The sequence below is a fragment of the Monodelphis domestica genome, chromosome 5, assembly GCF_027887165.1.
Source record: "Monodelphis domestica isolate mMonDom1 chromosome 5, mMonDom1.pri, whole genome shotgun sequence".
NCBI classification, from domain to species: domain Eukaryota; kingdom Metazoa; phylum Chordata; class Mammalia; order Didelphimorphia; family Didelphidae; genus Monodelphis; species Monodelphis domestica.
This window is the reverse complement of record NC_077231.1, coordinates 252,489,612-252,503,917: the sequence shown is the minus strand read 5'-3', so window position 1 is coordinate 252,503,917 and position 14,306 is coordinate 252,489,612. Positions and strand designations below refer to the sequence as shown.

Genomic DNA, 14,306 nt, shown 5'->3' with positions numbered 1-14,306 from the left:
TAAAGTATCCATTTGAATGTGTAATGATTCTTATTGTTTGGAAATTTTCCTTATGTCTAACATACTTTCTTAATCGTGTAATTTAACTCATTCTTTTTGGGTTCATTGTCAAGAATGATGGAAAACAGCTGTTTAACATATAAGAATTAAACACATATTTGAAGAGTTTAAGTAGAGCCTCGATTTTCTAACAGGATAAAAAAAATAGTAATTATTTTAATCATTTCCCCTTTCAGCCCTTTAATTGTCTTTTTCTGGGTTGTTATTGAATCTTCCAAAGCTGAACACAACACTCCAGAAAACAATCTGACCAGTTTTAAGTATAATGATCTAAATACTGGGGCAACTAACAAAATTAACAAATACTTCCTATAATTTTTACTCTCCTTTACACATTTCTCTTGGAAACTGGGAATTCATTGCCAGGCATAAACTGTTAAAATACTACCTAATTATGCTTCCTTTGGCAGCACTTATAAAATTGGTATGATACAGAGAAGATTCACATGACCCCTATACAAAGATGACATGCAAATTTGTGAAGCATTCTGTATTTTAAAAAATAGTGCCTAATTATGGACTTCATTATCTTTTCCATTATGACCATTTTTTCTTGTATATTAATATGTAGATAATTACAACTAAATGCTTCCCATCTTGTATTGGTGAAGATAAATTTTTGTTCCCTAAAAAGCATTAACTTTTTTTTTTTAAGAAACCCTTGCCTTCCATTTTGGAATCAATACTGTGTATTGGTTCCAAGGCTGAGGAGTGGGAGTGGTAAGGGCTAGGCAATAGGGGTCAAGTGACTTGCCCAGGGTCACACAGCTAGGAAGTGGCTGAGGTCAGATTTGAACCTAGGACCTTCTGTCTCTAGGCCTGGCTCTCAATCCACTGAGCTACCCAGCTGCCCACCTTACATCTTAAAAAAATAAATTTTATTGATCTTTTTTGATTTTAGATCACCTAAATTTCCCTTGGGCTTTCCCTCCCCTCTACTACCTACCCCCAAATAAAATTATATAGACAAAGTGTATATTATTTAATTTGTTTTTTAATTAATTTCTAAAATAATGCTTCCTGTTAGCATGAACAATTTTAAATTGACTGAAAAATACTAGTTATGAGAGTTTTGAGGGAGTCAGGTTAGGGCTTGTGTCTGCAATTTTGAAAATGGGAGGGATTAATGGGAAAATTCATAAGAAAGAAGGCTTCTGTGACAGGTTCTCTTTCTTACTGATAATGAATGATTTCACTAGTAGATATGAGTAGATCTTCAGAGACATGACATTCCAGAAAACTACTAATGGAAGTTTAGGTTGTGGACAATTCCCATTCTACCCGTCAACCCCTCATATTCAGATGAGTTAAGAAATTAATTTTGAGACATATAGACCATCAAGACTCTTCAGAGAAATCCCACTCTCAAGAGCCTAGAAAACAAGAACCATGTTCCTGGACCCTCTCTAGGAACAAGAGATACACATTCATGACCTAAGAAAGGAAAGCACTGGTTGCCAGGTGCAGGCTATAGTGTTTCATAGAAGAAAATTCTTCCATAAACACACTCACTTCCTATGCCCAGTTACTTACTCTGAAGGCTGACTTGAGGGATGCTTAGGATAAGATAACTAGCAAGATACTAGAGAAAGAACATTGTTAGCCACTTGACCTCTGGATTCTGTAACTGTGGTAGTAGACAATCAGCAGTCAACTCAGTCACTATTCTAAGCTTCACTTTGGATGATATGAATTCTGGGAGGTGATGAAACTGGGGAAATGAGTGATGGTGATGGTAAGACTATAGATGGAAACTATATTAAACCAGGAAGATGCTGGAACTATGAAGGTGGGTATACATGGGTGTGAGTGTGAGCTTGTTTTATTGTTCTAAGGCAAAAAGGTTGGAGTTAGGGAGAAAGGGGAAATTCTCTATACAGAGTTTCCAAGGTCTAATTGGCCCCATTGGGTGAAAGGGTTTGTAGGAATTTCTCACTTGGTACTCAAGATTAACAAGCTTGGTGTGGGTCAGAGTAGAATATAGAGTGAGGGAAGGATCCACCTAAGATTTTGGAGCCCCCAAATCCCTAACAAGCAGGGAATGAAAGAAAGGACAGAAGGGAAGAGATGTCCCTGCCCAGGTTGCAGACAGAAGTGGAGGTAATATGCCATGCTAGAAATAACAGATCTATTGTGGCCTTTAGGGCAGCTCAATAACAGCTTTAGAATCTAATGGGACTCTAATGAAAAGCAACCTCAGCAATTCCTATTCTCACCTTATCCAGGAGATTTAAATTTTTGTCTCTTTTTTTTGGTGGTTGTTTTCTTCCTTTATTTCTTTCCTTATCATCCTACCATTTTTGTGTACTAGGGATATTGTTTCTATGGAGAACCTGGGAAGAAGTCTTTCTCCTTTATCATTTTAAAGCCTATCCTAAACCTTTTAACTATAAGATGAATATTTCTGAACTTATAAATAAAATTAAATTTAAAAAACCCTTTTAGCCTCAAAATAATTGATAAAACCACAAAGTCAGATGTCAGAGTTAGGGGCCAGCTGTCATAACGAGGAAGAATCATTTAAGATATTTAACTACTTTTCTACCCTTTGTCATTAAATTCATTTTTAAGATATCACAAATGGCTCTGGGGCTTCCTACTATCCCTATACAATCTCCTAAGAGGTTCTCTTCCACTCTCATTTTGGTGGTCCCTAAAGAGGCAAACCTGGTTGCTGACCAGGGGTAAATATTAAAATTCAACCTGATTTTATTAAATGTAAACATAAAATATAGCATCTGCATTGGTGCAACATTAAGTTTAATTAGCTAGTGGATAATATCAGAGCAATAGTTGATTAAAATCAGAGAACTAAGTTAATTAGCCAACAAACATTTTGAAAGTATTAACTATATGCCAAGCACTGTGCTTAGCAATGCACATACGAAGAAAGGTAAAAGATTCTGCCTTTGAAGAGTCTAATGGGAGAGAAAATATGCAAACAACAATATCCAAACAGCTTATATACAGGATAAATAACAGAAGTGGGGCTTTGGACTTAAGGGGACAAAGAAAAACTTCCTATAGAGTAAGCCAGGAGTTAAAGATAAGCAGTGAGAATATTTTGGGCAATAGGAAATAGCCAATCAAAATGCCCAGAGTCTGGAGATTGGGTGTCTTTTGCAAGATTTAACAAGGAGGCTGATGTACCTGGATCACATAGTACTTGGGGATGGGGGTTTGAGGGGCATGTTACAGTGAAATGTAGGAATCCTAGAAATGTAGAGACCAGGATATGATGGGCTATGAATAAAAGAGTATTTTATATTTAATCTTAAAGGTAATTGGGAGCCATTAGAGTTTATTGAATGGAGGAATAACATGGTCAGATCTATGCTTTAGGAAGATTAATTTGATATTCTGAGATAGGGAAGAATAAGGGAGGGAGACCAACCAGAAACCTATTTTAGTAATCCATGTGTGAGATCATAAAGGTCTACACTTGGGTGGTAGTGTCAGAGGAAAGAAGGGGGCATATACAAGAGATATTATGAAGGAAAAATCGATAGACCCTGACAACAAATTGGATATGAGTTGGGAATATGGGAGGCAGTGAAATGTGAAGGATAAATCTTAGGCTATGATGAACCTATTTGGCTAAGAGAATGGTGGTGTCCTTGACATTAATAAAGAAATCTGAGCAGAGAGTTTGGAGAGTTCAGTTTTGGACATTGATGTTTAGGATGTTTGTAGGACATCTAACTGAATTGCTAATAAGCAATTGGAGATTCAAGACTGGATGATAGCGGAGTATTTGGGATGGATAAGTAGATTTGGGAATTATCAGCATTGAGATGATGATCACCAGGTATAATAGTATTAAACAAAGGAGAAAACAGGGCCTAGTATAGAGTTGCACAAGACACCCCGGATTATTTGGTGTACCTTGGATGAGTCTTCAGCAAAGGAGACTGAGGAGTGGTCAGTTATATTGGAGGAGAACCAGGAGAGAACAATGTCACAAAAATTTAGGGAAAGACTATTAAAGAGAAGAGCGATGTTGGGTTATTGATAGAGTCAAAGGGTACAGAAAGACCATGTAGGATGAGAATGGAAAACTCACTCAATTTGGCAATTAGTTTGAGAGAAGTTTCAATTAAATGATGAGGTTGGATTGTAGAGAATTGGACTGTAGAGAATAAGAAGAAAATGAGAGGAAAGGAAACTGGAGGCAGCTATTAAAGTTAGGCTTCTCAAAGAGTTCCACCACAGGAGAGATATGAGATGATCACTAGAGTGAATGGATAGATTAAGTGAGAGTGTCTTTCAGAGGAGTCAAGGGCATTTTTTTTTGTTTTTTTTGTTTTTGTTTTTAAACCCTTACCTTCCATCTTAGAATCAATACTCTGTACTGGTTCCAAGGCAGAAGAGGGGTAAGGGCTAGGCAATGGGGGTCAAGTGACTTGCTCACGGTCACACAGGAAGTGTCTGAGGCCAGATTTGAACCTAGGATCTCCTGTCTCTAGGCCTGGTTCTCAATCCACTGAGCCACCCAGTTGCCCCCACCAAGGACATGTTTGTAGGCAGTAAGGAAGTAGACAGGGAGAGATTGAAGATAAATAAGAGTGGGGATGATAAAAGGGGAAATCTTTGGCAGAATATGGGATAGAATGAGATCACTTGTGCATGTAGAGGGATTTGCCTTGGCAAAGAGATGAGCCATTTTTTCATGTGAGACAAGAGTGAAGGAAGAAATAGTGGCATAAGGTACCTAGGTTATATGAAAAAAAGGAAGAGAAGTGAAGGAGATTTCAGTGAATGAATTCAGTTATTTTCCAGTAAAATATGAGGCAACATTCTCAGCTGAGAGGATGACAGCTTCTGTATAGAATAGTTTGGAATGCTCTCTCCTCTGACTAAAGATTGGAATTGCTATAAACCTGGAAACTGTATCTGTGATATCTAGAGGGGCGGATGGGGCCTGAATAATATGGGGAAAGAGAACTGATTCTGGGAAAAGTAAACTCAGAGCTTGGGAGCTGACTTTGAGAAGCTGAGTCTTTGCATAACATCTTGGGAGAGGTAGGGTAGAGATTTCACTCTAAACTGAAATATGGAAAAAGAGTTGAAGGAAGAAATCTGAATAAAAGGCAGTTGTATCCTCCTGCATGCTCCAATTCCTATCTCAGCCCTTCATTGGGCAGTGTTCCCATCCATGATTCTTTGGAACTCATATCTTTACACAGGCAGAGTGTTTTACTTAAGAATTATTTGCTCTCAATTTTGGATATTATTATATGCTACTATGGTAATCTTTTTTCAGGAAGCATCCATGTTTTCCCTGTGATTAAGAGATTTTAAAAGCAAGAATGCTTAATTAGCATTCTTTTTGATAATTGATTGAAAATTTTTCTTCAATTTCAAATAAGAATGTATTCATGTTTTCTTATTTAATACTAGATGTTTTGTAATTCTAAATCTCAAATGAAAGACAAGATTGTCCTTACTGGCTTAGCTCTCTTACAGAGTAAAGATGCATATAAAGAACTAAAATCATCACCAATGACAGGAGAGGCATCCCAGACAGTCCCTGAGAAGAAAAATGATAAATTATCCACCAAAGGAAAAAAAGAACATTCTAGTAAAAGGAAAAAAAGGGGGAAAAGATCCCTGAACAAAAGTGATAAAATGCAGAGGCTATCTGCATTTGAAATTCCAGTCGTTGTACGTCTTCCTGGACTAAAAGTGGCTAAGAGCAAGTCATCTAAGGTATGGTATACACATCCTCCATGTCAAGATGTCCCAGAGGGGTAAGAAGAATGAGGTGTGGTAGGAAGGATGAGACGAAACACCTGTGCAGGGTCAGGAGGGCTAGAGGCGCAATCAACAGCACTTTATTGGAAGTTACATGTACTTTTATATGGGGGGAAGCAAGCTGGGGATTTTGCACAAGTTTCCACTTACACAATGAATGTAAATGATTTATAAGTTTGGTACAAAGGTTTACCTCATCGAATCTAGACAGAGTTTTCTATAGACTGATAAATCAGTATGTCAGTATATAACCATCTAACCCAGATTCCCAGAGAATACTTGTATCAGTAGTTTTTGGAAGAACATTCAGTTATGGCAGGAGGAGTGGAAAAGGAGGGGTTTTGGACCTTGGGTGAGGAATGGGCTACATGTCTGATTTTAGCTGAGCTATGGCTATCCCAGAGCTTTGCTGCTGGGGGGCCTTTAGGCGATGAGAAGAACGCTTCCTTCCTTAGTCCATTCCACTTCTGGTTAGCTCTAAGTATTAGAATGGAGGCAGTTAGGTGGCTCAATGGATAGAGCACTGGGTCTAGAATTAGGAAGTCCTGAGTTCAAATCCACCTCAGAAACTCACTAGCTGTGTGATGTCTTAACCTCTGTTTGCTTTAAACCACTGGAGATGGAAATGGAGAATCACTCCAGTATCTTTGCCAAGGAAACCTGCCAGGGGGTCACAAAGAGTCAGATACAACTGAAGGACTGAAAACAGCTATTAGAACATTTTATCATTAGAATGCTCACTTAAGGATGGATTATAAGCCACTTAGACATCTTGAATAAATATATAAATATATTTAATTTTATAACTTTTATAGCTTCATAATCTAAGTGAATAAAAAAACTTCCCCTTTTCACATTCCAATTATATGTTAAAGGTATTCAAAGGAATGCCCTGGGTCTAAAGATATGAGGTAATATTTCAATATGTAACAAACCTAATAATAACTTTGAAGGTTAGGGTATGTATGGGAAGTCCCTGGTCCAATCCTATCCAAGGGAATACTAGTCTATTATGCCCATCAAAGAAAAACGTAACCAGTATGAAATACTTTAGATAACATTCAAACTAATGTATTATTAATGTATTTAACAATGTTTCAAACATATTGTTACATACATATTGAAACAAAGTGTTTCAAAAGTTATTGAACAGATCCATTTTAAACAGTCATCTCCAATACAGCAGGTATGTTATCATTTCAGAAGATATTTAAGAAGGAAAATTGGGTTTGGAGGACCCAGTCTGCCATGTACCAACTGTGTGACCTTGGGGACATAACTGAACTGGTTTGTGCCTCAGTTTCATCATTTTAAAAATACTTAATACTTATGCCACCTACTTGATGGCTGCATTTCAAAAATCTAATTCTATAATGTACATAAAGCTCTTTGTAAATCATCAAGTACAATTAGTAGTAATTGTTGACCTTCATATTTGAAGAGGACCAAAATGGCATCACTATATTGGGGCCAATGTAGAGTGTGTCTGTGGCAGATCAGAGTAATACAAGCTTGGAAGGCTCCACTCTAGTTAGGCACAAATAATCTATATAAACATTTGGACTGGGGATGTCTCTAAATGTGCAGATCTCATGTTTCTTTTGAACTATGGCAATTCTGCTTTGCTCATAGAGAGCAGTGCCTTCTTTGATGCAGGATTGTCATGCTGGATGGTCCTGTGCTAGTGTCTCCTATGTCTCACAAGAAGTCAAGAGCTATTATTCTTAATGTACCTATGGGAAGGTGGGAGTGAAATTAAAATTCATTATCAGCCTGGGGCAAAAGAGCTATTGATGATAACTGTACAGAGAGGTAACAGTAGAGTTTTCCCCTTAAAAGAAAACATGGAAGCCAGGGGTTTTTGCTTCTTTTTGTCTAATGGAAGTTCTTATTATATGATACACATAATAAAGGCCAAGAAAAGGGAGGATAATGATCTTGTTTTCCTTCCCAAAAAGAGGTTCTTAGGAATGTATTGCATTTCACAGCCCAGCTTCTTCACCATTGTTCTGAGGTTTCCTTGGCAGAGCCCCCGAAATGAGTTTTGGAGATACAGGGAGCTGGAAAAAACCCACAATATTAACTTGCCAGCTCTTTCCTGTCTGTTCATCTGTTATCTCTTGTTCTTTTTAGGTATGACTGTATTCATACTTCTCTTTGATAGTGTATTTAATATTATTTCTGGTGGGTGATTCTTCTTTGCTACTATACTATAGCTTATTCAAGTCCACCATTCATTAAGTTATCTTGAATTCTTTGGATGCTGTAGTATTCCATAATTCAAAGCCATGTAGTATCACTGGAAGAATATTGGTATTTAAAAAACAGATTTTTGCACTAGCATGGAATTACTGAAAAGCACTATGCAATTTCCCAATCTAACCCAATCTGCTCTCTCCAGATTTAATTCAGGGCCCAGATAATTTATCCATTTATAGTTATCTATCTAAGTGATATTATACTGATAGCTCAGTCAGTTTTCTAACCATAGCATCACAATCTGGATAACAAATTTGCTTCATTTACTTCTGTAGATGTTAGGCTGAATTCTTGTGTGATTGTGGATCTCAGTTAGGAGGAGTTATAGTATTATGATACATGGTGCAGTTAGAACAAGATCATCTACAAAAGGGAGCCAGCAGGATGCTGCCATATATAGGGAAATCCCTCTCTGACTTGGACTTCGTTCTATACATCCTTCATGTCAGTAACCTTTGGTGGGTACAGATCTCTTGGTTTTATGCCTCACTTGATAACACTAATCACTGGACTCTAGAACCAAAGTGGCCATTGATGTTCCCTTACCTTCAACTCTTGCAACTTCTAGCTCCCTTCATGACTCAGTTCAGTTGCCACTTCAAGTGACCTTTCAGTCCTTCCCAATTAATATCTCCCAGTACAATAATTTTATAAATTTGTCTTGTACATATCCTATATTTACTTATTTGTGAGTAAGTATGAATAAGATATCCACTTATCTCCTTTGAGAGAAAAAGTCTCACTTTTCATACTTAATTTTGATGGAGGAGAATCTTTAACATGGTATTATGGTCAGTGTAATCAAATGCTTTCTCATAGTCAACAAACTTACAAAATAAGAACAGTGAGATCTTGTATATTCCATATTTTTTGGTCAATTGTACTTCAATTTTATTTGGGAAAAACTCACCTCTTATTTTCTTCTTATACCTTCATTAAGGATACCTTTGAAAACGCTGGTAAATTTGTGTTAACTGGTTCATATAAAGAAAGTAGAACTAAGAGAACAACATACACAAAGACTACAATAATGTAAGCAGAAATAACAATAAAAGATAGCTAATTACAATAAACAATCCTGGTCCTGGAGGCCAGATATTGAAATTAATTTCCCTTTCTTGTTAGTATTGTAGATGGGAGGGGGCTTGGGTGATGGATTAAATTGGGCCAGTGTCAGTTGGTTGACTGTGGGGTTGAAAGGGTAACAGACACTCTGACCAGGATAGAGCCTGGTCTGAGATTACACACAGACCACTCAGTAAAATGGGAAAGTAGGTTTAATTAAATTGAAAAGGTTATAAGTGTATGGGATAACCCTAAAGCTAATTTTCTAACTAATACCTCAAGGATCTAATGTCTCTTGACAGAGATTCTTCAGAGTGGTTGTTCTACACTAATTCTTTCCTCACTTCCTAAAAATCCCCAGTCCCTGTTCTTGATAAGCTACAACTAACCCCCCCCCCCCTTAGATGGTATTAAGGTACTGGTCTGTGTAAGCCTGATAGGGCCTAGGGAAGGTCCTGGATTCAAAAAGGACCTAGACCTGGTCTCACAATCTCTGCAGACAGTTGGTCAGGATCTCCAGGTTCTGCTCAATGGAACACAGCACACAAGACAGCAAGCAGGACAGGAACAAGGATAGGATCTAAGGAAAAACAGCCATGACCTGCAGATATCTCCAGAGAAAAGGACTCCTACTCCCTCAGTTCCAGTCTAACCCTTCCTTCAAAGTTCCAGAATATTTTCTGCTGGTCTCATGTCACTCCCCTTTGCAAACTTACACACTTTCCTCCTTAACTTAACTTTTCCTTATAATAGTATAAAGGAGTATAACTGAAAGGGCAAAAGGTGCATGTACTGGCAGATATAATCATCTTGTCAGCTTGTTGTTTTTTGTTTATTTCTTTTTACAAGAGGGGGTTCAAAGCAAGGAGGTATTTATTTTGAGAGTGACTAATATCTAAAAAGAACACATTGATATATTTTACAGAAAAGATTCCCTCTACAACTGTGTTGATTATTTTTTATAACGATTTCGTACAACTGGGAAAGAAAACATATAGATTGTTGGTTATTAATACAATCAATCAATTATAAAGCATTTATTAATTGCCTACTATGTGCCAGGCACTGTCCTAAGTGATGGGGAACCAAGCAAAACACAAGTTCTATTTTCAAGGAAGTCAGAATCGAATAGGGGAGACAATATACAAACTATGTGCAAATAAGATATACCCAAGATACACAATGCTTTGTCTCAACTTCCTTTTTTTCTGGCAATAACATTGATTGGGAAGGGGGCATATGCTTGATTTATAAGTATATAAAACTTCTGGAAGGCCATTTTCACTTATTGGTGCTGAGACATATTTTCTAATATATTTTCTATAATCCTCTATTCCTACCATTTTAGTGAAGTCACCAAATTAATATAAGTATAGGAGATGCAGTGGATAGAGTTTGGGGTCTAGAGTCAGGAAGACTCATCTTCATGAATTCAAATCTGGCCTCAAATACTTACTAGTTCCTCATATACAAACAACTGGAGGAATGGCAAGGAAATGGCAAACCACTCCAGTATCTTTACAAAGAAAATCCCAAATGGGGTCATGAAAAGTTGATCACTTCTGAGAAAATTGAACAACACTGAGTAAAAAGGAAGAGTTTGTTACATTTTTTTCGTCCTCCTCTCTTGGTAACAGATAGTACATGAACTCTATCTCCCCGGTGGTCTTTTTCAAATGCTCATAATGAGTACTACAAAACAAGGTGCCCAAGTTTCCCACAAAATTATGTTTCATGTTGTCTTTGGGCATACCAAGTCCACCATCTCTTTTATTTGCTTCACCAGGAAAAATCCATGAGCCATTTTTCCTCTTCATTGCAAATTACTATTGTTTTCTGATTTCATTTATTGTGAGAATACCAAGATTGATATGATATAGACCTTTTAAAATTATATCCACTTGATCACTAGACATTTAGACAACAAATGGTTAATCTTTATAGATGGTCTAAAAACTATGATTCTTAACACCTTATGTTTTCTTTTATTCTGTTTTCATCGCTGCATAAGTAGAAGAGGGCTATATTACACTGGGAGGTCTTTTGTATTTTTCATTGTTTCATGGATTGCCATGGCCAAAGAATTCATGATCTAGTGTCCAGTAAACTACTGATAAGTTCCTTCATATTTAATTATGCTGGTCTTTGGAAAGACTGATACTAGCACTATTCTTGAAAAATTTCCAAAATGGTATCTTGCTGAGTTTGCATCTTATTGGCATAACCTCATTTAAGCCTCACACAAATGACATATTCTCCTATTGCTGATCACTTCTCTAAGAAGTTGTAGCTACAGGGAAGCACCTCTTTCAGAACAGTGAATACTGAGAAACTCAGGAACTCCTAAACATTCTCATGGTGGCCCCCACACTTCAGAATTACTGTTCATTCTTGTGTGTTCAGGAAAAGAATTACAAAACAAAAGAGATCCAGTTTCAGGCTCACTTAAGACAAGCATAGGCTTCTGTTTCTTTTCTTTATTTTTAAACATACTTCATTTTATTTTATTGGTTACAATATTCACTTTATTTCCCGCCCTACCCTCCTCCCACCCTTCTGATGCTGATGCACAATTTCATTGGGTATTACTTGTATCCTTGATCAGAACCTATTTCCATGTTGTTGTTTGCAGTAGGATGTTCATTTAGAGTCTACATTCCCAACCATATCCCTTCAACCCATGTATTCAAGCAGTTGTTTTTCTTCTGTGTTTTTACTCCCACAGAGTTTTCTCTGAATGTGGATAGTGGTTTTTCTCATAGATTCCTCCAAGTTGTTCAGGGTCATTGCATTGCCATGAATGTAGAAGTCCATTACATTCGGTTGTACCACAGTCTATCAGTCTCTGTGTACAATGTTTTCCTGGTTCTGCTCCTCTCACTCTGCATCAATTCCTGGAGGTCATTCTAGTTCCCATGGATTCCTTCACTTTATTATTCCTTTGAGCACAGTAGTATTCCATCACCAACATATACCACAATTTGTTCAGCCATTCCCCATTTGAAGAGCATCTCCTCATTTTCCAATTTTTTACCACCACAAAGAGCACAGCTATGAATATTCTTGTACATGTCTTTTTACTTATTATCTCTTTGGGGTACAAACCCAGAAGTGCTATGGCTAGATCAAAGAGCAGACAGTCCTTCAGTGCCCTTTGGGCATAGTTCCAAATTGCCCTCCAGAATGGTTGGATCAATTCATAACTCCACCAGCAATGCATTAATGTCCCAACTTTGCCACACCCTACACATATAGATTTGGCTCCATCCTCTTACTTTCACCCTATGCGTATCTAACTTTCTCATGTGTGTTTCTTGCAGATAGCATATGGTAGGGTTTTGGATTCTAATCCACTCTGCTATTTGCTTGCAGTTTATGGGTGAGTTCATTCCATTCACATTCAGAGTTATGATTACCAGCTGTATATTTCCCAGCATTTTGATTTCTACTCCTAGTCCTGCCTTTTCTTTTTTCACTATTTTCTTCTACACCAATGTTTGTTTTCAATCAGTCCCCCTAGTTCCCTCCCTTATTTTACTTCCCCTTCTATCCCCCTCCCTTCTTATTCCTCCCCCTTATTTTCTTTGCAGTATTTTAAAAACTACCCCCCACTCTCTCCCTCCCTTATACTGCTTCACTCCCCACCAGTCCATTTGTTACCCTTCTACTCCCCTATAGGACGCAAATCTATTCTCTGCCCCAATGGATTGGATTGTTCTTCCCTCTTTGGGTAAATTTCAATGCATGTATGATGTGAGAATTTCCTGTCTCCAACCTCTTTACCATTCCAGTGTATTGATGTTTTCCCCCTCCCGCCATGAGCTTCTTTGTGACATATAAATTTACCCCCTTTTGTTTCTTTCTCCATTTCTTTTAGTATTCACATCTTTTTAGCTCATATATATATATATATATACAGATATATATACACACACACACGTATATGTATTTATGCATGCATATATCTATATGCCTATTTATGTCTTGTTATTTCATCCTATACAGTATATCACTGTTCCCCCTAAGTGTACTTCGTCTAGCTGCCCAGGTGATAACAACAGGTTTTTTTTTTTCACTTTAAACATTATTTTATTTGGTCATTTCCAAACATTATTCATTGGAAACAAAGATCATTTTCTTTTCCTCCCCCATCCTTCCCACCCCCTCACCCATAGCCGACGTACGATTCCACTGGGTATCACATGTGTTCTTGGTTCGAACCCATTTCCATGTTGTTGGTATTTGCATTAGAGTGTTCATTTAGAGTCTCTCCTCAGTCATATCCCCTTCCCCCCTGTAGTGAAGCAGTTGCTTTTCCTTGGTGTTTTTACTCCCATAGTTTATCCTCTGCTTGTGGATAGTGTTTTTTAGATCCCTGCAGATTGTTCAGGGACATGGCATTGACACTAATGGAGAAGTCCATTACCTTCGATTGTACCACAGTGTATCAGTCTCTGTGTATAATGCTTTCCTGGTTCTGCTCCTTTCGCTCTGCATCACTTCTTGGAGGTCGTTCCAGTCTCCATGGAATTCCCCTACTTTATTATTCCTTTTAACACAATAGTATTCCATCACCAACATATACCACAATGTGTTCAGCCATTCCCCAATTGAAAGGCATCCCCTCATTTTCCAATTTTTAGCCACCACAAAGAGCGCAGCTATGAATATTCTTGAACAAGTCTTTTTACTTATTGTCTCTTTGGGGTACAAACCCAGCAGTGCTATAGCTGGATCAAAGGGCAGATAGTCTTTTATCACCTTTTGGGCATAGTTCCAAATTGCCCTCCAGAATGGTTGGATCAATTCACAACTCCACCAGCAATGAATTAATGTCCCTACTTTGCCACATCCCCTCCAGCATTCATTACTTTCCATAGCTGTCATGTTAGCCAATCTGCTAGGTGTGAGGTGATACCTCAGGGTTGTTTTGATTTGCATCTCTCTGATTATAAGAGATATAGAGCACTTTCTCATGTCCTTATTAATAGTTTTGATTTCTTTGGCTGAGAACTGCCTGTTCATGTCCCTTGCCCATTTATCAATTGGAGAATGGTTAGATTTTTTTGTACAATTGATGTAGCTCTTTGTAAATTTGAGTAATTAAACCTTTGTCAGAGGTTTTTATGAAGATTGTTTCCCAATTTGTTGCTTCCCTTCTGATTTTA

General features: G+C 37.6%; 1 protein-coding gene and 1 non-coding gene across 7 annotated transcripts in view; both read left to right on the top strand.

Annotated features, from left to right (window-relative positions):
* Positions 1-456: 456 nt before the first annotated feature.
* LOC130454865 (U6 spliceosomal RNA) lies at positions 457-558 on the top strand. The gene has a single exon (XR_008912652.1). It is a non-coding gene; the product is annotated as a U6 spliceosomal RNA (small nuclear RNA).
* A 983-nt stretch (positions 559-1,541) lies between these two features.
* LOC103102612 (uncharacterized) overlaps positions 1,542-14,306 on the top strand; it is a 72,243-nt gene continuing 59,478 nt past the window's right edge. For 2 of the 6 annotated variants that reach the window (XM_007504767.3, XM_016426311.2), the window contains exons 1-2: positions 1,544-1,849; positions 5,516-5,769. In XM_007504767.3, coding sequence (XP_007504829.1) covers positions 1,780-1,849; positions 5,516-5,769 — 324 coding nt within the window. In that variant the 5' untranslated portion in view covers positions 1,544-1,779. Of the gene's footprint in view, positions 1,850-5,515; positions 5,770-14,306 lie in introns of all 6 variants that reach the window. The other 4 variants (XM_056800044.1, XM_056800043.1, XM_007504768.3 and 1 more) reach the window with 3 other exon arrangements.